Source organism: Myotis brandtii, unplaced genomic scaffold, assembly GCF_000412655.1.
Source record: "Myotis brandtii unplaced genomic scaffold, ASM41265v1 scaffold363, whole genome shotgun sequence".
NCBI classification, from domain to species: domain Eukaryota; kingdom Metazoa; phylum Chordata; class Mammalia; order Chiroptera; family Vespertilionidae; genus Myotis; species Myotis brandtii.
Genome location: NW_005363938.1, coordinates 4,321,395 through 4,348,232, shown reverse-complemented (window position 1 = coordinate 4,348,232; position 26,838 = coordinate 4,321,395). Strand labels below are relative to the sequence as shown.

Below are 26,838 nucleotides of genomic sequence, written 5' to 3'. Positions count from 1 at the left end.
TCAATTCTCCTTCAGTAAGTACACTCGAGCACTCCAGTCTCCCCTGGTAATCTACTCGGGAAAGGTAAGTACTTATAAGTGTCTACCTGGTTCTTTTGGCACCTTTTTAAAGCAATATTCCCTATTTCCCTTTCATGCTCAGAGAGCCCTTTAAAGAAGAATGTTCTTTGTCCTGTTGATTTTAAAAGGGAGTTTACCTTTTGTTGGATGCTTTTCTCATGTTTGTGGCTGAATGTATTATTGTACATTAGACATTGAATATTATATGTTATATAAAAGCCTGTATAGCCAAACAGCCACAGTTAAAAGCAGATCAATAGTGTGGACTGAAAGCCCAAACCTGGGATAATGTCTATATTCGATTCCCTTGTTGATCTAAATTATGTTGTGGGAATACTGCCTTTTACAAAAAGTTTTTGAAAGGGTCTTGTTCTTTGTTTTCAGCGCTTTCAGTCTGACATGGAAGAAAAACCAGTGTGCACATCCACGCAAATACCCGATGATGAAGACACAGTTGAGTACATCTTTTAGATAGAACTCTTCATCCTGTACTTCAGCAAGATTGTATAGTTTCAAAACACTGACTCAGTGAACCGAGATGAACCTAGATGAGAAAGGCTTATGCTTGGACATGAATTAACTTTTATACTGATTGGAGTGAAGCATCGATGATGTTTAAATAATTGTTGCATGTTTCTTGAGTCTGCAGACCTTATTAGTGGTGCAAGAGATTATTCCCGTTTAACACCAAAGAATGACAAATTAAACTCCAGAGCCTCCCGTTAGGTAACAAGAATAGTGCTGTTTGGATGCAAATGTCTGTGGAACTTTATGTACTGATAATAAATAACTTTCAAATGAAGTTTATTTTTGGAAGTGGTTGGGTGGCTACTTATTTATTGCTTTATTGAGTGGGAGATTGAACCAAGTTCCATTTTAAGATGAGCTTCTGTTCTAGGGGAAATATGTAGTAACTTACATAAAAATCTACACTGAAAGAGAGAATAGTATGTCCTAATGGGTGAAAACTTGGTTTTAGAATTCTTTTTGACCAAAATGTCAAATATATACATGAGTATTGAACTATGTTAAGTAGTGTTCATTTGTGTCTTATGGTGTTTTCTCTTTTTTTTTTTCAAACACACAGGTGTTTCTATATTTTAGTTTTAACCACCAAACTATCTTTTTTTAAAAATAATTCTCTGATTTGTTTTATTTATGTTTCAAATATAGTACCAACTGTGCCTTAATCAAGATATTTTAATACTGTAGGTAATTTAATATTGAAACACAGGAATAAACACATATGCACATATACATACATGCACAGGCAAATAGAGCTTTTTTTAAACCTTAATATATTTTTTCTAAAAAGAGGGAAACCAAATAAAAGATTACATAAACTAAATTATAATTTATGCTTCACTTGTTTACCACTATAATATGCTATTTTAAGGAACTTAGCATCTAAAGTTTTGCCATAAAATTAGTAAGATTAATATGGAGAATTTTCTTGGTTACCGTGTATCTTAAAAAGGATGGGATGGATAGAGAGTGTACTCTCCTCGATTGTAGAAAACTGGCAAGATTATTAAAAGAAAAATTAATTCGCGGGGGCCCTTGTTGCTGGGCCCCCAGCCCTTTGTCCAGTACAGCGCTGTCTGCCTGGCTGCTTTCCTTAACCCTGACTTCTAAGCCATCAATTTTATGTTATTTCTTATTGCCCTTGGTGGGCTGCAGAGGGAACCTCATGGGTCTGCACATGCCCCCTTCCCTGATCACTCCTGGTCTTGACTTGAAGAGAATTGATCTGTCGGGAGGGCCTCCCTGCTTCCCAGTCCAGACTTTGGAGGGAGAGGGGGCTGCGAGACAAATCAGAACGTGGATGACAATGAGGGGACAGCAGTCTGTATTCTGGGGAGAGGGGGGGCAAGTTCTCAAGGGGAGGTACAGGTTGGGTCCTCTGCCTCCCAGTGCAGTCTGACCTCCAGAACTCAACCCCCTCCTTTCTCCTCAATGGTGACAAGATATCAATAAACTTATTTTTAGTACAAAAAAAAAGAAAAATTAAAACATTTTTCAAAAAGCTGGGTTGACATGTTAAAGCCATTCAATGACTATGCTTAATGTATGCTCCATTGAGGTCTGAGGGGACTGATCATGCCTGCAATAGATGCCCATAACTGGACTCGAACCCAGGACCCTTCAGTTCGAGGGCCGACGCTCTATCCACTGAGCCAAACCAGCTGGAGCCAGTTTCCCAATTTAAATCTTTCCCTTTAAGTGTGCAAGTTCCTTACTGCAAGGGCATATACAGTAGCCCATAATTCTGCCGCTGAGTTCATTGCCATACTCATCTCCTGTTCATAATACTTACCTCCTCCATCAGTATTATCCTGTCTTTAGGAGGCAATCTGCTATCTGTAGTCTTTTTGAATTATCTTTAACTACTTCATACCACAGTCTTCTATCCTTCTTCGAAGTTCCTATATTTACTTTTGTATTATTTTGGTACTTGGTATGACATTAACAAATATTTTCACATTTTTTGAATGGTTTTCATCCTCATTCAAATTGTAGGCTTTTCATAAGTAAGACTCCTGACTTATGGAATATTGGAGTGTGAAAAAATGTGAACTTACCTAGTTAAATGTTCTCAATGTACAGAGCAAACGGAGGCAAAAGTGACGGTCAGGAAGGCTCGTAATGACTAGTGAATTTTCTTAGCCAGCTAACTTTTCCCAGTGCCCCTGAAAAACAGAGTTCAGTGAGCACAGTTAACGTCAGGGCTTGTCAGAACTTGTAGAGATTTTTATAGTTTACAAACTATGAATTTATGTACATTATCTCATTTGCTAGATGTATTTGTTATCAGGGATTAAAATAATCTTTGTTTAGCACTTCAGTTTCATGTGAAGATACATGAAGTAATCCTTTTAACAGTCGGTTAAACATTATATTTTTATATACTACCTTGTTTACTTCTTAATTTCCTTTACTTGTGCATGGTGCAAAGGTGCATTCAAGGACAAGATTTGAATAACCACAAATTCCAAATTAGTAGAATCTGAAATATTTGTTTTCTACATAAGATGGACATTTTGTAAAAATAAATACTGTAAGAAAGAACTTTCAGCCTATCAGAAGACATTTGTTAAGTAATAGTGATGATGCTATGGAAATCCCTGCTTGCTGTTTGTTCTGTGGTAAGAACTTGGTGCTAATGAGGCCAAGGTTGCAGGTCCTTTCTTGATAAGACAATGGGCTATATTTTGTTCTATATTTTGACACACAAAGCACTTTGATCTGATACCTCCCTGAGCTACAGAGTTAAAAATGAGAAAACTCTTTTAAAAGGGAGTCTAGGCCAGAGAGGACAGGGGAGTGTCCAAATCTATTATTGTTACATTAAAATAATCTTCATGCCCTGACTGGTTTGGCTCAGTAGATAGAGTGTTGGCCTGAGGACTGAAGGGTCCCAGGTTTGATTCCGGTCAAGGACATGTACCTTAGTTTCCGGCACATCCCCAGTTGGGAGTGTGCAGGAAGCAGCTGAATCAATGTTTCTCTCTCATCGATGTTACTCTCTGTCCCTCTCCTTCTCCCTTTCTCTCTGTAAAAAATCAATAAAATATATTTTTAAAAATGGAATAATCTTCAGATTATATGGATCAAAATGTTCTGTTTATAAGTAGAGAAGAACTAAGAATTTACCATATAGATAAAGCCCTATCTTCTAAGAGCACAAATAGTAAGGAATTAAGTTTTTTAAAAATTTTTTATTGGATTACATTTTCAGTTTGGTATTGCTAAATACACTTTCTTTAAATATGAAAGCCCCATGGAATTCCTATCAATTAATCTTTGGTTGATTCCTGGTATCTAGGGCTCAGGTCCCTTCCCTACTAATCACTGTTCATTCAACCATCAACTATTGAGAGACAGTTTAGATCTTAACCCTTATTTTGACATGAGAAGAGTAAGTTAATTCTGAGACTAATTATAGTAATATCACTAATTTAATACAAATGTTTGTCTTAAAGCTATTATATCCATCATATTATGTTATATTATACTCTATTATGTCCATCAATATTTGCTGTATATATTTAGGTGCTCCTATGTTGGGTGCATACATGTTTATGAGTTATATCCTCTTGTTAGATTGATCTCTTCATCATTATGAAATTACCTTGTTTGTCTATTGTTGCAGCCTTTGTTTTAATGTTTATTTTGTCTGATATAAGTATTGCTATTCCAGATTTTCTTTCATTTCCATTTGCATAAAATATCTTTATTTCATTTCCTTCCTTCTTTCCTTCCTTTCTCTCTCTCTCTCTCTCTCTCTCTCTCTCTCTTTCTCTCTCTTTCTCCTCACCCGAGGATATTTTCCCATTGATTTTTAGAGAGAGTGGAAGAGAGAGGGAAAAACAGAGAAATGTTCCCTGTCAGGGCACATATCCAGGTTTCAGCTCGAACCCCAGCAGGGGGCGTTCAGGAGGCACCCAGCCAATCGATGATCCATGTTCCACTTTCATATCGATAGCTCTCTCTCTCCCTTCTCCCTTCCTTTCTCTCTAAAAAACAATAAAAATATTTTAAAAAAGAAATATTATAATGATCTTCAAATGATATTTTCTATTCTGATTAAAATCTTTTAACTTGTGTTTTCTTTCAGCAAAAAGAAGAGAATATCCGTTGCTTAACTATGCTTGGTCATTTTGGTTTTGAATGTTTGCCTCATCAGTTGGTCACTAAATCTATTCAACAAGGATTCTCTTTTAATATTCTCTGTGTGGGTAAGTGCCAGACTTCTCCTCTGAATTATTACTTAATTTTTCCAAATGCTCATTTCAAATTATCTTCCAGCAGTGCAAAACTGGTGCTGTTAATTCAAGAACATACCTTCATGTTTATTTTAGTTTCCATCTTCTCAGCCATATTACCTACACACTTTTTCTTTAAATGCTTCAGTACTCTTCAAAATCTGATACAACTTTGTGTATATTTTCTTTCTATATTATGTTAATGACCAAAGGTGTCCGGAGTAGCATGTATATTTTCAAGGACATTGTTGTCTTTGGAGTTTGTGGGACCCTTTAAACCACTTCAGAGTGCTACTTCTCAGCCATCTATACCCCTATGCACTGTATCCATGTTTGTTACAGGGGAGACTGGACTCGGAAAATCAACACTGATTGACACATTGTTTAACACTAATTCGAGAGAAAAAAAATGCTCACATTTTTGCCCAAATGTTGAACTTAAAATTCAGACATATCAACTCCAGGAAAGCAATGTTCAGTTGAAATTAACTGTTGTGACTACAGTGGGATATGGTGATCAAATGAACAAAGAAGCCAGGTGAGTGTGCTCTTACTTTAATGAACAGCTTTTCTTACTCGTGGTGATACATTTCCTTGATGCTTCATGCTCCTTGGAGTTTCGCGTTGCTGCTTTCACATTTGAAGGAGCAGACACATCCTCAAATCTTCGCTAGTTGCGGTCAGGTGCAACAGACTGTTCATTGGTCCTGTTGTATCTGGGGCTTTCTGTGGCCTTGTAGGATATCCCAGCTGCACATGTCTTTCTCCCGATTGTGGAGAAAGTCTTAAGAGTTTATTTCTTCTCTAGTTCTCACAGCTCACATGACTGACTGCTGGAAACTTCTCTTTTTTCCCAGAAAGCATGTCTATAGATCAGCGGTTCTCAACCTGTGGGTCGCGACCCCTTTGGCGGTCGAACGACCCTTTCACAGGGGTCGCCTAAGACCATCCTGCATATCCGATATTTACATGACGATTCATAACAGTAGCAACATTATAGTTATGAAGTAGCAACGAAAATAATTGTATGGTTGGGTCACAGCATGAGGAACTGTATTTAAAGGGCCAGAAGGTTGAGAACCACTGCTATAGATCAAATTTTTCAGAAAGTGGTTTCTCCCCTGCTCACAGAGCCTGGTCTGCTATCTCTGAGCACATTTCACTTGCCAGATTTCACCCTCCCAATGGCCCGGGTGTGCACACAGAGTCAGCTGCAGAATGGGGAGATGTGTGAGGTTAGCACTTGACCTTTGGAAGTGCCCACAGGCCCAGAGCGGGAATCAGAAGCTGAGGCTCTCTTCAATTTCATGAGTGAGATTCCTGCTGAAGTCTTGAGCCTAGTCAGCGCGGACCATGACCCTTTAATGCACTTCATGCCCCTTGATGTTTTTATCTGCTTCTTTCCCAAACTGCTCCCTCCCTCCTTTATGGAGTTCCTGCCTCAGTATCCTGGGTACTGCTGGGAGGAAAAGGGTATTTCTCTAAGGTTGTTGGGCACTTACTCCCTTTGCCCTGGGAGAGATTGCTATCAGCTATTTCAGCCCCAGGTTGTGCTGCCTTGAGGGAAGGCTGACATCGGTAAAGTTCCTCTTACCTTCTCCAACGCATCCAAATGTATTCTCTCTCTCTTTTTTTAATTTTTTCTTTTATTATTTCGGAGAGGAAAGGAGAGGGAAAGAGAGATAGAAACATCAATGATGAGAGAGAATCACTGATTAGCTGCCTCCTGCACGCACCCTACTGGGACAAGCCCACAACCCAGGCATGTGCCCTTGACCGGAATCGAACCCAAGACCTTTCAGTCCACAGGCCAACACTCTATCCACTGAGCCAAACTGGCTAGGGCCAGATGTATTCTTTTTGTTGTGCTCCAATGGAATCTCCCATCTTTATTGCTGAATTTCTACAAATACCTTTCACCTGTGGGTGTATGCGCAAGTAAACACTCTCCAGTTTTCCCCTGACTGCTTGAAAGTGGGGTCTGGGCAGGTTTGCTGGCTTCTGCTGGTTTCAGAGCTTGTAGGGAGGTGCCGTTGGGCAAAACTCCTTCTGGTTCCCTGGCATATGGTGCGGGTCCCACAGTTCCCACAGAGGTACCTTTGTTAGTGGATAGATCAGGTTTTTAGTTGTTAAAAAGCCCGGAATTATTCATTGCCATGATTAGGATGTCACTCTTCTGAAATTTTACATACAGTGAAACTTACTTTTATGGTGTATATTTCTGTGGGGTCCTTTAAAATTGAATTTATTGGGGTGACCTTGGTTAATAAAACCATACAGATTTCAAGTGTAGGTTTTTAAGTTGCATAGAGTTGCATCATCTCAGCTGTGACATAGAAATGTTCTATCACATTAAAAAATTCTCTTGTGCTTTAGTCTATCTATTCTTGTGCTGCTGCCATACTGTATTATTTCAGCGTCATAATGAGACCTGGCATATGAAGATTATATCTCCTTGGTTTTCTTTATTATGTTTTGACCACTCTTGGTCCTTTGTACTTCTATATACACATAGAAATTGGCTTCTGATTGGGATGACATTGAATTGAAAGATCATTTTGCCATTTCTAGAAACATGTACACGATGTAAACGATGGGCCTTTATTGGTTTGTGATTGTTACCTTTGTAAGAACATGGTATGCACATTTTTATTTATATGAAAAGCTATTGAGTACACATATTAACTATTAACTAAATGGTAAAAATGTAGACTTCAGATGTTATTACTATGTTATGCTAAATGTTTAAATACTCATTTTTCAGCTACCAACCAATAGTTTCCTACATAGATGCTCAATTTGAGGCCTATTTTCAAGAAGAACTGAAAATTAAACGTTCCTTTGCTGACTACCATGACACTCGTATCCACGTGTGCCTTTTCTTCATTGCACCCACGGGACATTCTCTGAAGGCCCTTGATCTACTAACCTTGAAGAACATCGACAGTAAGGTGTGTTTGGTAAATCCATCAACCGATCAAGATTTGATCGTTATTTTTAGATAATATATATCTTTCAGCCATTCTCATCTAAGAACTTATTTGGTGATGTGTCATATTTTTGTCATATTTTTTCCATTTATTATTATTATTTTTTTATAATTTATTTTTATTTTATTTTTTTATCTTTAATTTCTTTATTGGTTAGGGTATTACAAATGTGTCTGTTAATTTTTAAAGCATTTGTATTAGTGTCCCAACAACACCATTATAAAACACCACAGACTTACGGGTTTTAAACAACAGAAATTCATTTTCTCACAATTCTCAAGGCTAGAAGTGCAAGATCAAGGTGTTGCCAATTTTTGTTTCTCCTGAAACCTTTCCCCTTGGGTGGCAGATGGCTGCCCTCTCACTGTGTTCTCACATGGCCTTTCTGTTATGCACACATCTGGTGTTTCTTTGTGTGTCCAAGTTTCCCCTACTTATTAGGACACCAGTAAGATAGGATTAGGGCCCATTTAAAGATTATGTTTCCAAATGCAGACCATTCTGAGGGTTAGGGCTTCTGCATATGCATGGGGGGAGAAGAGACATATTCAGCCCATAACAGCATTTGATAAATTTCCATCTTACCTTGCTTTCTAGAGAAATTTCATTAGAAAATGCATTAGGATAATGAGATGCAGGTTTAAAAAAATAAAAATTTAGTTTTTCTTGTGATTGAATGATAATTCAGATTGTGGTCATTTGCCCATATTTTTGAAATTGAAATTGCTCTATAGTATTACAAAATGATCTCATTAACATTTCTCTGGTACCACTGATGTTTTGTTTTTAAATATATTTTTATTAATTTCAGAGAGGAATGGAGAGAGAGAGATTAGAAACATCAATGATGAGAGACATTGATCTGCTACTTCCTCCCCACCCCACTCCCCACCTCCCACCCCCCACCCCACTGGGGATTGAGCCTGCAACCTGGTGGGTATGTGCCCTGACTGGGAATCAAACCATGAACTCCTGGTTCATAGGTTAATGCTCAATCATTGAGCCACGCCAGCCAGGCGAAAGTTTTCATTTTTATGTGTTAATGATTTGCTATCACGGAGGGTTTCTTTTCCCAGCTTTGTCACCAATACAACCCAAGGCATTTATGTTAGACTTGAATCTATCTTAGCAGCTGTCTGCTTTTACTGTGGAAGCTATTGTTTAAAATTATAAAATTGGACAAAATTTTGAACATTTATGTGACAACATGGAAGCCCTAGATTGGAACAAGGATTTAAAAAAAAATACTTTGAAGAATCTAAAACAAAAACAGTATGTTTAAAACAGGCGTTTACACATTTCTACTTATATCACAGAACTTGACATTGTACAGTTATGCTTTAACAAAGTATCTTATTATAACAGTAATAAGACATTTTAGAATTTTGCATATTGTTATTTTCTACAAAGTTCAATTATTAAGCTGTAAACACAAGGAGACAGGAATAATTATATTTTAGAACTAGGAAGAAAATATGAATACATTTCAACCTCAAATATGCTATATGGAAATAATTCCTTTTTACAAACTACAAACAAATTTGTTAGCAAGGTGCTATATAAACACACACATTTAGCCTTCAGAGTATGGCAATTAAAAAAAAGTCTATTATTTTTGGGTGGTCTTTGGAAACAACAAGCAAATCTATCTGCAAAGACACGCAGGTAGAGCAAGGATCTATTCAAAAGCAAGATGAATTTATGAAGAAGGTGATACAAATGAATGACAGGTAGAGGACAAATTGTTTATAATTTTGAGAAAAGGTTTCTTCTGCTTTTTCACAGTTATATAAGAAATCAAATTGTTAATGAATTAAATACATTATATCATCTTACTACTTACAGTTTACTACCTCCTGATGTGTTAGAAAGTTTGAGAAAACAACAAAAATTAAGACTTCTAAGCCTGAACTCTCGTAAAAATATATCTTCAAAAGAACTGAATATTTTGGAAAGCAATTTTGTGAGGAAAGCATGATAGTCAGTGATTATCTAGATATTTATTGTCAGATATTTGAGGTTTCTGACTGTAAAAATTCCAGGGTTAACAACAAATTCTCAATAGTGAGATTTTGTTTCTTTCTTACCAGGTGAACATTATACCACTGATTGCCAAAGCAGATACAATTTCTAAAAATGATTTACAGACATTTAAGAGTAAGATAATGAATGAATTGATTAGTAATGGCATCCAGATATACCAGTTCCCAATAGATGAAAAAACTACTGCTCAAATGAACTCCTCAATGAATGTAAGCTTCTATTTAATGCTAATTCTACTTTACATGTGGAAATCAAATATAATTTATAAGTAACAATATTAGTAATATACTGTCACTTCTATCTGACCAAGAGACTATAAATAAGGTATTTTTCCAAAATCCAGTGTGAAAAATGTCTTATTCATTTATTTATTTATTTATTTATTTTTAAGATTAAAAAAACTTTTTATTGACTTCAGAGAGGAAGGGAGAGGGATAGAAAGATAGAAACATCAATGATGAGAGAGAATCATTGATCAGCTGCCTCCTGCACGACCCCACTTGGGATCGTGTTGGCAACTGGGGCACGTGCCCTGACAGAGAATTGAATGAGGAACTGGCAACCTTTCGGTGCACAGGACAACACCCAACCAACCAAGCCACACCGGCCAGGGAAATGTTTACTTCTTGATTTTGAAAAGTGTTCACTGAGAATCAATTATTTTTTTTAACAGCTTTATGGAGATATAATTTACATACCCATTAAAGTATACAATTCAACAATTTTTAGTCTTTTTAAAGATGCGTGCAACCATCATTGCAATCAATTTTAGAACATTTTTATCATCTAAAACAGTGGTTCTCAACCTTCCTAATGCCGCGACCCTTTAATACAGTTCCTCATGTTGTGGTGACCCCCAATTTCATTGTTACAAATTGAACATAATTAAAGTATACTGATTAATCACAAAAACATAATGTAATTATATATGTTTGTTTTCCGATGATCTTAGGCGACCCCTGTGAAAGGGTCGTTCGACCCCCAAAGGGGTCGCGACCCACAGGTTGAGAACCGCAGATCTAAAATAAACCTCATACAGCCGGCTCTTCTCCACTACTACCTATGAGCCTTCCTCTCTACCAATCGTTGGTGACCACTAATTAAGTTCTTTCTCTGTAGATTTCTCTGATCTGGACATATAATATGAATGGAATTATATGATATTTGGTCTTTTCATATGCTTGTTGTCTATTGCATGCTGTTCTGAGTATTGTAATGAAATCTAATGCAATTCTGCTCTATCCTGCCCAGGATGTGAATCATCCCTTTGTCCAGAATATCTATACTTTATATGTTACCTGCCTATTAGTAGCCATCCTGGTTATCAGATCAACTCTTGTGATATTATAGTGCTTGTTCATCAAGTGACCCTTATTTTATTTAATAATGCCCTCAAAACATATAATTATGGCCTATGGTAGTGCATGAGTTGGGTGGGGTGAGGTCTTAGGGAGGCAACAGGGTGGAGTGAGTGGAGTTTACCAACCTCATGCAGAGCCATAGTTGGGCCTGTGGGGGAAGGGCTCAACACAGGGACAGTGGCAGCTGTCCCTCCAGTCCTGAAGCCACACAACTCGTTTCTCCCTTATGTCTCTGGCACCTCCCAAGCTGCTGTCCCTCCACAAGACCCCGGGAACGTGCCAAGAGCAAGTGAGTCTGTGCACGGGCCCTGTAAGAGGATGCCTGGGTTTCTAGAGCCTTTTGTCTCACCCAGAGAAATGCAGTCCCCACTGATGATCACAGCCAGATGTTGTGGGGGCTCCTCTTCCCAGCACTAGTGTTCCAGGCTGGGGACCTGTGGTACAGCTGGGGCCCCTTGCTCCTCTGCAGCTGAGCTATGTCTCCCAATTTTCAACTGCCAGACATAGGCGTGGGCCAGCCATTTTGTGTCTTGACATCTCCCACCAGTCTCACATGGCTTCTTCGTTATATCCTTAGTTACGGGACTTCTGTTCAGCTAGTCCTCAGCTGGTTCTCCAGGTTGATGGTTGTATAATTTAGTTGTAATTAAAAAAAAATTCTTTATTGTTGAAAGTATTACATATGTCTCCCCCCCCTCCCCCTGCATATGTCCCCACCTCCCTATTGTCTGTGTCCATTGGTCATGCTCATATGCATGGATACAAGGCCTTTGGTTGATCTCCTACCCACCACTTCTACCCTCCCCTGCCTTTCCTCTGAGGTTTGAAGGTCTGTTCAATGCTTCTACGTCTCTGGATCTATTTTTGTTCATCAGTTTATATTGTTCATTGTATTCCACAACTGAGTGAGATCATGTGATGCTTATCTTTCTCCAACTGGCTTATTTCGCTTGTAATTTTGAAGTGGTCGTGGGAGGAGGCGATCACAGAGTTTACCTATTCCACCATCTTGACTGGCCTCCCAGACCCCATTTATTTTAAGATATCAAAACTAAATAGATTTTGAAATTAAAAAGCAATGTAAATGTTAAAGTTATTCTCCTTCTTTAGATCTTGTCTTAAAGATTTTGGCCTCTCTTACCTAATAGTACACCGAAGAATGCATAGGGAGTAATTTTTCATCAAAACCAATGAGTAGACTACTGTTAATTATTCAATATTCAACATAATGCTTAACAATTTTTACCTTAGACATTGTATATACCAGATATAGAACTTCTGGAAGATCATTAAAATCTTGCATATTCTGTGGCTGCATCCTGTTCAAAACTTTGCTTATCTTCTTTCCAGATCTCCCTTGAATGGCCTCAGTTTTCAGACTTCCCTTGACTCACCATCAAGTGATTAAAGTGACCCTTTAATTGTATTTAGAATTCATATACATGTCCATGTATGAATATGTATATATAATATAGAGCATTATTTATCAGTATACTTTATATTGTATATACATAAACTAATTATTATAGTTACTCTCAATACTTTTGTCTTTTAACTTTATACTGGAGTTAAAAGTGATTTGTACATTATTTTCTTGACCTTATTTTTGTGTTTCAGGGTAAAGATAATGTGAGAAAAATGATTTGTCTACTAAAAATCTTTTCTCTTTGTATTTCCCACAGCATAATGCCTTGGTTTAGGCTCTACTCAGTAGATAGTTTTCAGGACCTGACACTATTGCTTGCAGAAATCACTGTGCACATATTTGCTGCCAAGTCATAAAATCTGAGGCCCGGTAGATCCCTTGTTTGAATAAGCTTATGATGTTATTCTTGTCTCTGTTGTTTCCATAACAGAAATAAGAGAAACAGCATGTGTCATGTTGGTATAAGGACATGATTAAAATTGTCCTTCCTTCGTAGGAACACTTACCTTTTGCTGTAGTGGGGTGTATGGATGAGGTGAAAGTTGGAAAAAGGATGGTCAGAGGCCGTCTCTATCCTTGGGGAGTTTTACAAGGTAAATATTAGGACAGTGAGCAGGCTTGCTCTGGACTGGTCATATGTATGTGTAGATATATATGTTGTATGTAAATATGTTGTATATATAGTATATATATGTTGTATACTTTATATAGTATAATGATATTGATATATACTATAAATATCCTATATTGTCATAACCTCAAAATATTTTAACTTGTTCCAATATTAGTAACTGTTGCTAAACAGTAAACTAATGGTTACTAGTAAGGAGCACAGATTCTGTTTCATTTAGGCTCATGCTTACTTTGATTATGACTTATTCTCATAGGAGTTTTCTGGAAGGTGCTTTAGGCAGAAACCCACAGAGGCTACCCAGAACCTCCTTATTGACACGTTTTCCATCTGCACATCGTCTCCCTATGCATGAACCATCGCATTCAGAATGTTGGAAAGTGCTTTGAGCCAAAGAACTTTGAACATATTGAAGCCTACATACTAGTGTTAAAACATATCATACAAATTAATTACTACCAAATTTATTTTTTAAATTTTTCATTAATATTTTAATTGATTTCAGAGAGGAAGGGAAAGGGAGAGAGAGATATTCTCCTTCTTTAGATCTTGTCTTAAAGATTTTGGCCTCTCTTACCTAATAGTACACCGAAGAATGCATAGGGAGTAATTTTTCATCAAAACCAATGAGTAGACTACTGTTAATTATTCAATATTCAACATAATGCTTAACAATTTTTACCTTAGACATTGTATATACCAGATATAGAACTTCTGGAAGATCATTAAAATCTTGCATATTCTGTGGCTGCATCCTGTTCAAAACTTTGCTTATCTTCTTTCCAGATCTCCCTTGAATGGCCTCAGTTTTCAGACTTCCCTTGACTCACCATCAAGTGATTAAAGTGACCCTTTAATTGTATTTAGAATTCATATACATGTCCATGTATGAATATGTATATATAATATAGAGCATTATTTATCAGTATACTTTATATTGTATATACATAAACTAATTATTATAGTTACTCTCAATACTTTTGTCTTTTAACTTTATACTGGAGTTAAAAGTGATTTGTACATTATTTTCTTGACCTTATTTTTGTGTTTCAGGGTAAAGATAATGTGAGAAAAATGATTTGTCTACTAAAAATCTTTTCTCTTTGTATTTCCCACAGCATAATGCCTTGGTTTAGGCTCTACTCAGTAGATAGTTTTCAGGACCTGACACTATTGCTTGCAGAAATCACTGTGCACATATTTGCTGCCAAGTCATAAAATCTGAGGCCCGGTAGATCCCTTGTTTGAATAAGCTTATGATGTTATTCTTGTCTCTGTTGTTTCCATAACAGAAATAAGAGAAACAGCATGTGTCATGTTGGTATAAGGACATGATTAAAATTGTCCTTCCTTCGTAGGAACACTTACCTTTTGCTGTAGTGGGGTGTATGGATGAGGTGAAAGTTGGAAAAAGGATGGTCAGAGGCCGTCTCTATCCTTGGGGAGTTTTACAAGGTAAATATTAGGACAGTGAGCAGGCTTGCTCTGGACTGGTCATATGTATGTGTAGATATATATGTTGTATGTAAATATGTTGTATATATAGTATATATATGTTGTATACTATATATAGTATAATGATATTGATATATACTATAAATATCCTATATTGTCATAACCTCAAAATATTTTAACTTGTTCCAATATTAGTAACTGTTGCTAAACAGTAAACTAATGGTTACTAGTAAGGAGCACAGATTCTGTTTCATTTAGGCTCATGCTTACTTTGATTATGACTTATTCTCATAGGAGTTTTCTGGAAGGTGCTTTAGGCAGAAACCCACAGAGGCTACCCAGAACCTCCTTATTGACACGTTTTCCATCTGCACATCGTCTCCCTATGCATGAACCATCGCATTCAGAATGTTGGAAAGTGCTTTGAGCCAAAGAACTTTGAACATATTGAAGCCTACATACTAGTGTTAAAACATATCATACAAATTAATTACTACCAAATTTATTTTTTAAATTTTTCATTAATATTTTAATTGATTTCAGAGAGGAAGGGAAAGGGAGAGAGAGAGAGAGATAGAAACATCAGTGATGAGAGAGAATCATTGATTGACTGCCTCCTGCACGCCTCTCCTGAGGATCGAGCCTGCAACCCAGGCATGTGCCCTGTGCCCTTGACCAGAATGGAACCTGGGAGCTTTCAGTCCGCAGGCCAATGCTCTATCCACTGAGCCAAATGGCTAGGGCTATAAAACATTGTAAAGTGGTCACTAGCAAAAAAAAGGGTTATAAGCTATTTTAAAAATAAAAAAATATAACTTGCTACCTTTGGATTATATTTAGACATTCCTATTTGTTATCTAGCATCATGATGAGTTGGAATATTGTGATATCCAGTCATTTGTTGTCTAGTTTATATGCTTGTAATACTAATTATTGGGGGTTGGATTATCTCTACTTGTCCTAGTTTTCAAATGTTGTTTTTAAATTGATGTATTAGAAATTTTTTTTAACAAGATGTCTTTTTTAAAACATATTTTTGTTGATTTCAGAAAGGAAGGAGGGAGAGAGAGAGATAGAAAGATCAGTGTTGAGAGAGAATCATTGATAGGCTGCCTCCTGTACATCTCTTACTGGGGATGGAGCCCGCAACCTGAGCATATGCCCTGACAGGGAATTGAACCATGACCTCCTGGTTCATAAGTTGACGCTCAACCACCAAGTCACACTGGTTAGGCAGACATTTTTTAATTTATGAAACATAGTTTAAAAAGAACATATTTTAGTGAATATTAAATTTGGTTACAATATCAAACACAATATGCTGTTCTCAGTCTTCTGAATGTGACAAACACAAGAGAGAGCCATGTGAATTTATTGATTTATTTTAAACATTGACTAATTTGGTCTCATAAATATCTTGTATAAATAGAATATGATAACTTAAGCATGCACAATTATAAAGATCTTTATGTGAGTGGATTTAACCTAATGAAATTATTTACTTTACGGGAATTGTACTAATTCTTTGTTAGCACTCTGTAAAATACCTTGAGGGTAGCTTGTAAACTATTAACATAATTATTATTGAAAACATGCCATATTTTAATATAACATAACATTATTTTATTGTTTCATATTTATATTTTGGCTGATAAATTTAAAGCAAATTTTCTGGTTTATTAATAAACTCTGTCTATAATTGGTATGTACCATATAAACATAGCTACATGGTGAAAACAATTTTAGCTATTCACCAGAATGATCTTTTAGCTGTTATTTTGAATGTCTTTCATGCATACATTTATTTGATAAAACTTATTGAGTGCTAGAGATTGATAAAGTGTTGTGGCTTTATTATTTCTCTGCCTAGTGGAAAATGAAAATCACTGTGACTTTGTTAAGCTCCGGGATATGCTTCTTTGTACAAATACGGAACACCTGAAAGAAGTAACCCACACTAAGCACTATGAATGCTACAGGCGCTGCAGACTGCAGAAAATGGGCTTCACTGATGTGGGCCCAGACAACCAGCCGCTTAGGTGAGTACAGATCTTGCTAGAACAAGCTGATGGGTGATTTACAAAGCCCCTACTATCATGAGATACAATCATTTTGGAATGAGAAGAACTGTACTTCTCATATCGTCAATTATTCTGAATGTGTGTGTGTGTGTTTTAATCATTTTCAGACTTAGAGAACATTTGTAAGAGTAGCACAGTGCAAGGGCTCATTTATATGCTAACTTATGTGTACCCACTATGTGTATACGCTAAAGTGTACTATATCCAAAAGAGAAGTTCAGAAAGAAGGTTGGAAAATATTAGCACAGGTTGGCAAAGGATATTGAGAGGATGCAAAGAATATGGAGGACTGGATGGAGGACAGAGGAAAAGCAGCATTGCACTGCCATGGAAGCCAAGTGGAAATGGTTGGAGAGCAGGTGTACTTAGCTATATTGAAGGGAAATAGGATTTGTGCTGCAAAAGCATGACAGTTGTATTAGTGTTGGTACTTTGAGCACAACCAAAGTTGAACTGGCTATCTTAAACGAATCATAGTTTGAAAGATACCTGGCTTTATTTTAATTATTTTGAGAATCGCATAAATTAGAGATTCTTGCAAATTTTACTGTGAGAAGATGTGAAGAAATATGATACCATAAAAAGTGGTGAAGAAATCCCTAATATAACTGTTTTCAAAATTCTAGTGAATATATATTCTTTTTAAAAATAGATTTGAGAGAAAGAGAGAGAGCAATTGATTTGCTGTTCCACTTATTTATGCATTCATTGGTTATGTCTTTTTTTTTTTTTGTAATCCTCACCCAAGGGGTTTTTTTCCATTGATTTTCAAAGGGAAGGAGGGAGAGAGAGAGAGAGAGAGACAACGATGTGAGAGAGACATCGGTTGGTTGCCTTCCACATGCTTTCCAGCTGGGCTGGGGATCAAACCTGCAACCCAGGTACATGCCCTTGACTTGGAATCGAACCCACGACCCTTCGGTCTGCAGGCTGATGCTCTAAACACTGAGCTGCCAGCCAGGGCTTATTGGTTGTTTCTTGTATATACCCTGGCCAGGATTGAACCCACAACTGTGGCATATCCAGATGATGCTCTAACCAACCTACCCACAAGGGCTATATTCTCTATATACAGTACTCTTATTTTCAGTATTGCACCCATCTCATATTTACAGCTCATGATATAGAAATTCCCATTTCTCTGTATGGGACTTAATGTAGAATATATATTTTACATGTTTATTTATATTAGCATTTTAATATAAAACTAATAAAATTTTCTTTTTAGTTTTCAAGAGATCTATGAAGCCAAAAGAAAGGAGTTCCATGAACAATGCCAGAGGGAAGAAGAAGAATTGAAGCATAAGTTTATGCAGCGAGTTATGGAGAAAGAAATAGCATTTAAAGAAGCTGAAAAAGAAGCAAGTATTTGTAGTTTGATATAATTTGTGTTCATTTTTATTTATTTTTGATTTTGATTTTATTTGATTTTATTTTTTTAAATTAAATCTTTATTGTTCAGATTATTACAGTTGTTCCTCTTTTTTCCCTTCATAGCTCCCCTCCACCGGGTTCCCACCCCACCCTCTGCCCTTACCCCCAGCCCACTGTCCTCATCCATAGGTGCACGATTTTTGTCCAGTCTCTTCCCACATCCTCTCCCCTTTCCCCCTCAAGAATAGTTAGTCCACTCCCTTTCTATGCCCCTGATTCTATTATAATCACCAGTTTATTCTGTTCATCAGATTATTTATTCACTTGATTTTTAGATTCACTTGTTGATAGATGTGTATTTGTTGTTCATAATTTGTATCTTTACCTTTTTCTTCTTCTTCCTCTTCTTAAAGGATACCTTTCAGCATTTCAGATAATACTGGTTTGGTGGTGATGAACTCCTTTAGCTTTTCCTTATCTGTGAAGCTCTTTATCTGACCTTCAATTCTGAATGATAGCTTTGCTGGATAAAGTAATCTTGGTTGTAGGTTCTTGCTATTCATCACTTTGAATATTTCTTGCCACTCCCTTCTGGCCTGCAAAGTTTCTGTTGAGAAATCAGCTGACAGTCGTATGGGTACTCCCTTATAGGTAACTGACTTTTTTTCTCTTGCTGCTTTTAAGATTCTCTCTTTGTCTTTTGCTCTTGGCATTTTAATTATGATGTGTCTTGGTGTGGTCCTCTTTGGATTCCTTTTGTTTGGGGTTCTCTGCGCTTCCTGGACTTGGAAGTCTATTTCTTTCACCAGGTAGGGGAAGTTTTCTGTCATTATTTCTTCAAATAGGTTTTCAATATCTTGCCCTCTCTCTTCTTCTGGTACCCCTATAATTCTGATGTTGGTACGCTTGAAGTTGTCCCAGAGGCTCCTTACACTATCTTCGTATTTTTGGATTCTTTTTTCATTTTGCTTTTCCGGTTGGGTGTTTTTTGCTTCTTCGCATTTCAAATCTTTGACTTGATTCTTGCGATCCTCTGGTCTGCTGTTGGGAGTCTGTATAATATTCTTTATTTCAGTCCGTGTATGCTTAATTTCTAGTTGGTCCTTTATCACAACATCGAGGGTCTCACTAGATTTCTTAAGGATCTCAATACATTTATCGGCGGTTTCCATAAAATTCTTGAAAAATCTTAGAACCGTGGTTTTGAACTCTATATCCAGTCGTTTGCTGTCCTCCATTTCTGTCATTTGTGACCTGTTTCTTTGTCTTCGCATTTTGTCTGCTTCCCTGTGTTGGTAGAGTGGTTTTGTGTGCTAGGTGTCCTACAGGGCCCAGTGGCTCAGCCTCCCCAGTTACCTGAGGTGGACACTCTTGGTGCACCCCCTTGTGGGCTTTGTGCACAGTCTTGTTGTAGTTATGCCTTGATTGTTTTAGGTGTCACTGGGAGGAATTGACCTCCAGGCCAATTGGCAGTGAGAATCAGCTGTGTCTGCAGTGGGAGAACTTCTGTGCTGAAGACACCCTTCTGGGGCAAGACTTGCTTCAGTGGGGCTTTGGTGCTCACTGAGTCTGCCCCCTGAGTGTGTTCCTTATGAATCTGAGGAGTTGTAATCTGGGTGGTCCCACTCTGACCACTGGGTACACTGGCTCTTGGATCTAAGGAGGTGCTAATTAAGCCTCTTCCTGAGGTTACCCAGCAGGAGCTATGAAGAGATATGCAGATTCCCCTTCCTTTTTTGGGGGTTTGGGGGTGCCCAGATGAGGCCCAGCTGAGAAGCAATGCAAGCTGCTGTGGGGCCTTGGGCCTTCTCTTGGAAGAGAGCAGTTGGGAGCTTGAGACTCCCTCCCAATTGAAAAAGACAACTGCCTCCTCAGTTGCCAGCCCTTTCGGCGTGCGCCTTCGTACCTCTGCACTTTACTTCCGCACCTCCTCTGAGTCTCAGTGTGCTTTTCTCTTTCCTTCTAGTTGTAGAATTTCCACTCAGCCAGCCTTCCTGTGGTTCTGGATGATGTCCTTTTTGTCTTTTAGTTGTATTTTTGAAGTGGTTGTGCAAGGCAGCAGTTTCAGGTGTTTATCTATGCCGCCATCTTGGTTTCTCTCTGTGTTCATTTTTAGATGTCCTATTAATTTAGGGTATTTAATCCCAATAATTTAGTTGATTTTTTTTTCAGAGAGGAATGGAGAGATAGATAGATAGATAGAGAGAGAGAGAGAGAGAGAGAGAATCATTGATTGGCTGCCTCCTGTATGCCCCACACTGGGAACCAAGCCTGCAAACTGGGCATGTGCCCTGTCTGGCAATCGAACCGTGGCCTCCTGGTTCATAGGTTAAAGCCCAACCACTGAGCCCCACTGGCCAGGCTAGTTGATGTTTTTGAAGATGATTTGCTATTTTTCAAAAAGTAGCTATTTATCATATAGACTTTGAATTCAGCCTTTAAAAAATTATAATCTATAATTTTTTTCTAGTGCATTTAGGCAATTTTCTCTTTAATAAGCCCTAAAATAAATTTGTAAAACATATTTATCTTTATTTTATTTATAATTTGAATTTTCATACATAAAGTTTAATTTATTACACATTCAAACTAGTGGCTTCTGTGAAGTCATGTACTTCCTAACGCTATTACTGAGTTAGAAAATTTCCTACACTTTTATAAGTAAGCAGGTAAATGTTGATTAATGAAAAAATATTTATTTTTAGTAGATAAATTGGAAATATGAACTTCTTTTTCCATAGAAACAAGTGCTGTATACCAGATGTTTCAGTCAGGGACAATTGAACTATAAGCAACAGAAATTCCATTAGGTTAGGTAAAAAGGGATTCATATTTTTGCCTGTACATGTTCCCTTGTTCTAGTGCCACTTGTTGAAGAGACTGTCTTTTCTCCAGTGATTGCCTTTGCTTCTTTGTCAAAGACCAATGGACTATGCATATGTGCATTTACTTCTTGAGTACTGCAGCTTTAGTTAGAATACTACAGCCAATTTTGAAGTCAAGTAGCATCAGTGCTCCAACTTTGTTCTCTTTAAATATCGTGCTGGCTTTCTGGGCCTTCTGTTTTGCCATATACACTTTAGAATCAGTTTGTCAATATCCATAAAATAACTTGCTGGGATTCAGATTGGGATTGCACTGAATCTTTAGATCAGTGATTCTCAACCTTCCTAATGCCGCGACCCTTTAATACAGTTCCTCATGTTGTGGTGACCCCCAACCATAAAATTATTTTCGTTGCTACTTCATAACTGTAATTTTGCTACTGTTATGAATCGTAATGTAAATATCTGATATGCAGGATGTATTTTCATTGTTACAAATTGAATATAATTAAAGCATAGTGATTAATCACAAAAACAATATGTAATTATATATGCGTTTTCCGATGGTCTTAAGCGACCCCTGTGAAAGGTCGCAACCCACAGGTTGAGAACCGCTGCTCTAGATTATGTGGGGAAGAAGTAACATCTTGATAATATGTAGTCTTTCTATCCACAAATATGGAATATCTCTTTATTTATTTAGTTCTTCTCTGATTTAAAATTATTTACTGTATTTATTTATTTTGAGAGAGAGAGAGAGAGAGAGAGAGAGAGAGAGAGAAAGGGAGATATATATCTTGATTTATTGTTCCTTATTTATGAATTCATTGGTTGCTTCTTGTATATCCCCTGACCGGAGATGGAACCTTCAACCTCGGTGTATTGGTATGTGTGCTGCTGAAGTGAGCATGAACCTTGGTGTATTGGGATGTTGCTCTAACTAACTGAGCTACCTGGCTAGGGCTCTTCTCTGATTTTTAAAATCAGAGTTTTGTAGTTTTCCTTACATGGGTTTGTATATATTTTGTTAGATTTATACCAAAGTATTTCATGTTGGGGGGTGCTAATGCAATTGGTATTGTGTTTTAATTTGAAATTCTACCTATTCATTGCTGATATATAGAAAAGCAATGAACCTTTTAAAAAATTTTTGGAATATAATTTTCAATCATCTTTTACTTTCAATTACAGTTGACACACATTATTATATTACTTTCAGTTGTACACCCCAGTGATTAGAAATTACATAACTTAAGTGATCATCCCAATAAATCTTGCACCCATCTGACATAATACATGGTTATTAGACTAGTATTGACTATATTCCATATACTGTACTTTGCACCCCCATGACTATTCTGTAACAATCAATTTATACTTCTTAAATCTTTCACCTTTTTTGCCTTTCCCCCCAAAACTCCTCCACCTGGTAACTATCAAAACATTCTTGTTATTCATAGAACTTAACTCTGGTTGAAGTTCTACTAATTTTTAAAATTTGTCTGCTCATTGTATATTTTCCTCTAACTCTCAAAGCGGGCACCTTGGCCCTCCTGTTAGCTGCTGTATCCTCAGCATTTAGAACAAAGATTAGCATGGAGCAGGCACTCAGTCATTATGATTCCGTTTTTGTTCTGCTTGTTTGTTTATTTTGTTTCTTTAGATTCAATTGTTGATAGATATCTATTTATTGCCATTTCGTTTCATTTTTAAAATATATTTTTATTGATTTCAGAGAGGAAGGGAGAGGGAGAGAGAGAAACATCAATGATGAGAGAGAATCATTGATTGGGTGCCTCCTGCACGTCCCCAACTGGGATTGAGTCCACAACCCAGGCATGTGCCCTTGACCGGAATCAAACCCAGGACCCTTCAGTCAGCATGTCAATACTCTATCCATTGAGCCAAACCTGCTAGGGTTATTGCCATTTTATTGTTCATATTTTTTATTTTCTTCTTAAAGAAGACCCTTTAACATTTAATGGAATACTGGTTTGGTGGTGGTAATGAACTCCTTTTGCTTTTTCTTGTCTAGAAAGCTCTTTATCTGTCCTTCAATTTTGAATGATAGTTTTCTTGGGCAGAGTAATCTTGGTTGTAGGTCCTTGCTAAGAAAAGCAACTAACCTTATATCCTGCAACTTTAATCTCATTAGTTCCAGGATGTTCTTTTTGTCAATTCTTTTGCATTTTCTACATTGATGGTCATGTTACCCGTGAACAAGACAGTTTTATGTCTTCTTTCTCAATCTGTAAATATTTTATTTCCTTCTGTTGTCTTATTGCCTTAGCAAGGACTTCCAATACAAGGTTGAAAGGGAGTGATGAGAGCATACATCCTTGCTTTGTACCTGTTTGGGGGAAAACTTCAGGCTTTTTACCAGAGTCATTGATATTTGAAATGTTTGTATACTAGGATGAAGTTTAGCTTTCTCTGATTTCTACTCTCACACTCCCATTTAAAAAAGAAACATTTCCACAGTGATTTTTTTAAAAATATATTTTATTGATTTTTTACAGAAAGGAAGGGAGAGGGACAGAGAGCTAGAAACATCGATGAGAGAGAAACATCAACCAGCCGCCTCCTGCACATCTCCTACTGGGGATGTGCCTGCAACTCAGGTACATGCCCTTGACCGGAATCGAACCTGGGACCTTTGAGTCCGCAGGCCGACACTCTATCCACTGAGCCAAACCGGTCTCGGCTCCACAGTGATTTTTGCCATCACTTACAGATACCACACTCTCACATCCCCAGCCTTTCCAATCATTCTTCTTGCCATTGTACCTAGATGCTCATTTGCTTCTCAGGGCTGAAGATGTAATTCCAAGAGACATCTGACTCCAGGAAAGGAAAAAAGAATCTTTATTTAGAACCATGATCTCAGCCTTTGCTGCACAATAAAATCACCTGGGGAATTTTCTTAAGCATTGATGCCTGGCTTTCAGCTCCAGGTCATCTGATGTAATTGATCTTGTGCAGCCTGAACATTGAGAGGTTTGTAAGCTCGCTGAATAATTCTAATGAGCACCTAGGGTTGAAAACCACTGGTGCTCACCCCGTGTATGTGTTTTTCACAGCCATATCCACCAGACAGTTAATATTGTGCCAATAGAATCCCCCGGTCTGCTTGTTTTTCAAAAAGTTAAGCTGCAAATAAACTTGTCCTTTAGACTCTTATGCCATACTAGAGGCCCGATGCACGAAATTCGTGCAAGGGGCTCAGCCCCCACTGCCGTGGCACCTGCCTTGGCCCCTGCTGCCATGGCTTTGTCAGGAAGGTCGTCCAGTCTAATTAGCATATTATGCTTTTATTATTATAGTCTAGTGGCCCGGTGCACGAAATTCATGCGGGGGGGGGGGGGTGTGTCCCTCAGCCTGGCCTGCACCCTCTCCAATCTGGGACTCCTCGGGGGATGTCTGACTGCCGGGTTAGGCCCGATCCCTGTGGAATTGGGCCTAAACCGGCAGTCGAACATCCCTCTCGCAATCTGGGACTGCTGGCTCCTAACTGCTCACCTGCCTGTCTGCCTGATAGCCCCTAACCACTCTGCATGCTGGCCTGCTTGCCCCTAACTGCCCCCCCCCCTACTGTCCTGCTCACCCCCAACTGCCCCTTCTGCCGGCCTGATCACCCCCAACTGCCCTCCCCTTCTGGCCTGATCACCCCTAACCACCTGTGCCTCAGCCCTGCCACCATGTCTTTGTCTGGAAGGATGTCCAGAAGGTCTCCCGGTCAAATTAGCATATTACCCTTTTATTAGTATATATAAGCCATACCTTCTCTGATGCATACAAGCAATCCTTACATTGTTGAATGAAGTGTTAAGATCTAGGCCCAACTCTAATGGACTCTTTCATATGGCTGATTATATTTATTTTAAATCCCACAGATTAAATACAACCTCACAAGTAAATAAAAAGTAACTGAATGAGGTGTTTGGAATTTTTTTTCTATAATTATGCTAATTTCACTTAAGAAGAAAAGGTCTGTATCATTTAAAGTCTTAACAATTGTTCCATCATTCCTACTATATTTCAATGTGTATATTTTTAATGAGCATGAATTTATCAAATTTTATTTGAAGAGATTTATGGGGAAGTGTAGAGTGAGAAAATAGATATCATTTGGAAAAACAAGTATTTAAAAAACTGAGTGTTGCCCTAGCCAGTTTTGCTCAGTGGATAGAGTGTTGGCCTGCGGACTGAAGGGTCCCGGGTCCAATTCCGGTCAAGGGCACATGCCTGGGTGACGGTCTCACATGCAGGGAGCAGCTGATCAATGATTCTCTCTCATCATTGATGTTTCTGTCTCTCTCTTCCTCTCTGAAATCAATAAAAATATATTTACAAAAAATAAAAAACTGTGTTGTTTAAAGCCATAGTTTTTATTACATTTGGTTCAATGGGGAGACACTTTTTAACTGATAAATTTTTTAAATATGTGAATGTTTATTTTAAACAAAGTTTTGAGATTGTTATTAAGATCAAACTCTACTTTGACGATTAATATATGTTTGATAACCAGGAAAGAAGTCAAGCATGTTCCCAGGGATACCCACACATGCGCTTTGAGTCACAAATGCATCTTTGTTTCACAGCTACAGGACAAGTTTGAGCGTCTTAAAAGAATCCAGCAAGAGGAGACAATAAAACTTGAGGAGGAGAAAAGAAAACTGGATGAAGAAATTATGAATTTTTATAAAATGAAGGCTGACTCTGAAATATCACAGACTCAGGGTTGCGCCAATATAAAAAAGGACAAAGATCGTAAGAAATAGTCCTCTCTCACCATTCTCTGTTGTAGAGTCCTGTCTCTTTGGGAGATTATCTTCATAGCACTTACCTGATTGAAGTTCTACTAATTCTTAAAATTTGTCTGTTTATTATATGCTGGTTAATAAATTTTCCTCCAACTCTTAAAAGCAGGCACCTTTTAACTGCTATATCCTCAGCATTTTCCTTATCAAAATCTACTGAGTGATTTCTTGATAGTTTTTATTATAATAAAAGATTAAGTTTTTGATTAGAACTGCTATACTTTGATGTCAGTTCTTATAAAACTAATATTCAGAAGTTAGAGAGAGCCAGAGAACATTGGGAAACCGTGAGTAATATTTTGCTGACAATATTATGCCTTATATGTTAAAACAAAAGTTATCAAAGGATTAGAAATAAGATAATGCTTTGTAATTTCCAAAATTTCCTTTCAGCATGAAAGTCATACCAATTCTATATAGTACATATAGTGTTGTGTTATGAACACTTGTAATTAACATGTTTCTGAAAACACACTTGTGAGCTAGAAGTGATACATGTTCTTTAACACATGTATTAATGTGTTAAGAACACATGTAGTTAGATTTCCCTAAAAAGTACTTGCCAGCTCTGCTGTGCACAGTGTATTTCAGTGATTGGGAGGGACATTTGAAACAAGCGTGTATCAAACAAAGCTCCTTGCAAGCTGCGTTTTGAATGATGTTACTTCAGGGAATGGAGGTGATGCTCATTCTGCAATGCATGTAGTGAATTCTTAACGAATTTCTAAGAACACTATTTGCAAGCTGCAATCAAAGGAGTTTTATATCAGTCATGGAAATATACTTTGTAATGAGTGTGGTGGTGATAAAGAATACGTCTAAAGATGATGTTGCTAAGAATGCCCATTGTAAGCTGAATTTAAACCAGTTCATCAGTGAGTGAAAGTGATCACCATTGTGTTATGGAGGTAGTGATGTTATTACAAACAATTCTAATAGAGATATTTGTAAATTGCTGCTTTCAAGCTTTACTCAAGCCAGTGTTATATATACAGGTGAGTAAAAA

General features: G+C 37.5%; 1 protein-coding gene across 1 annotated transcript; it reads left to right on the top strand.

The window, feature by feature from the left end:
• The first annotated feature begins 459 nt into the window (after positions 1-459).
• SEPT14 (septin 14) lies at positions 460-25,793 on the top strand. Its single transcript, XM_005872014.1, has 9 exons — positions 460-513; positions 4,679-4,799; positions 5,169-5,364; positions 7,591-7,777; positions 9,907-10,068; positions 13,143-13,239; positions 16,603-16,771; positions 18,042-18,174; positions 25,614-25,793. Exons 1-9 carry the CDS (start codon positions 460-462, stop codon positions 25,791-25,793), a joined length of 1,299 nt encoding a protein of 432 aa, XP_005872076.1.
• Positions 25,794-26,838: the final 1,045 nt, after the last annotated feature.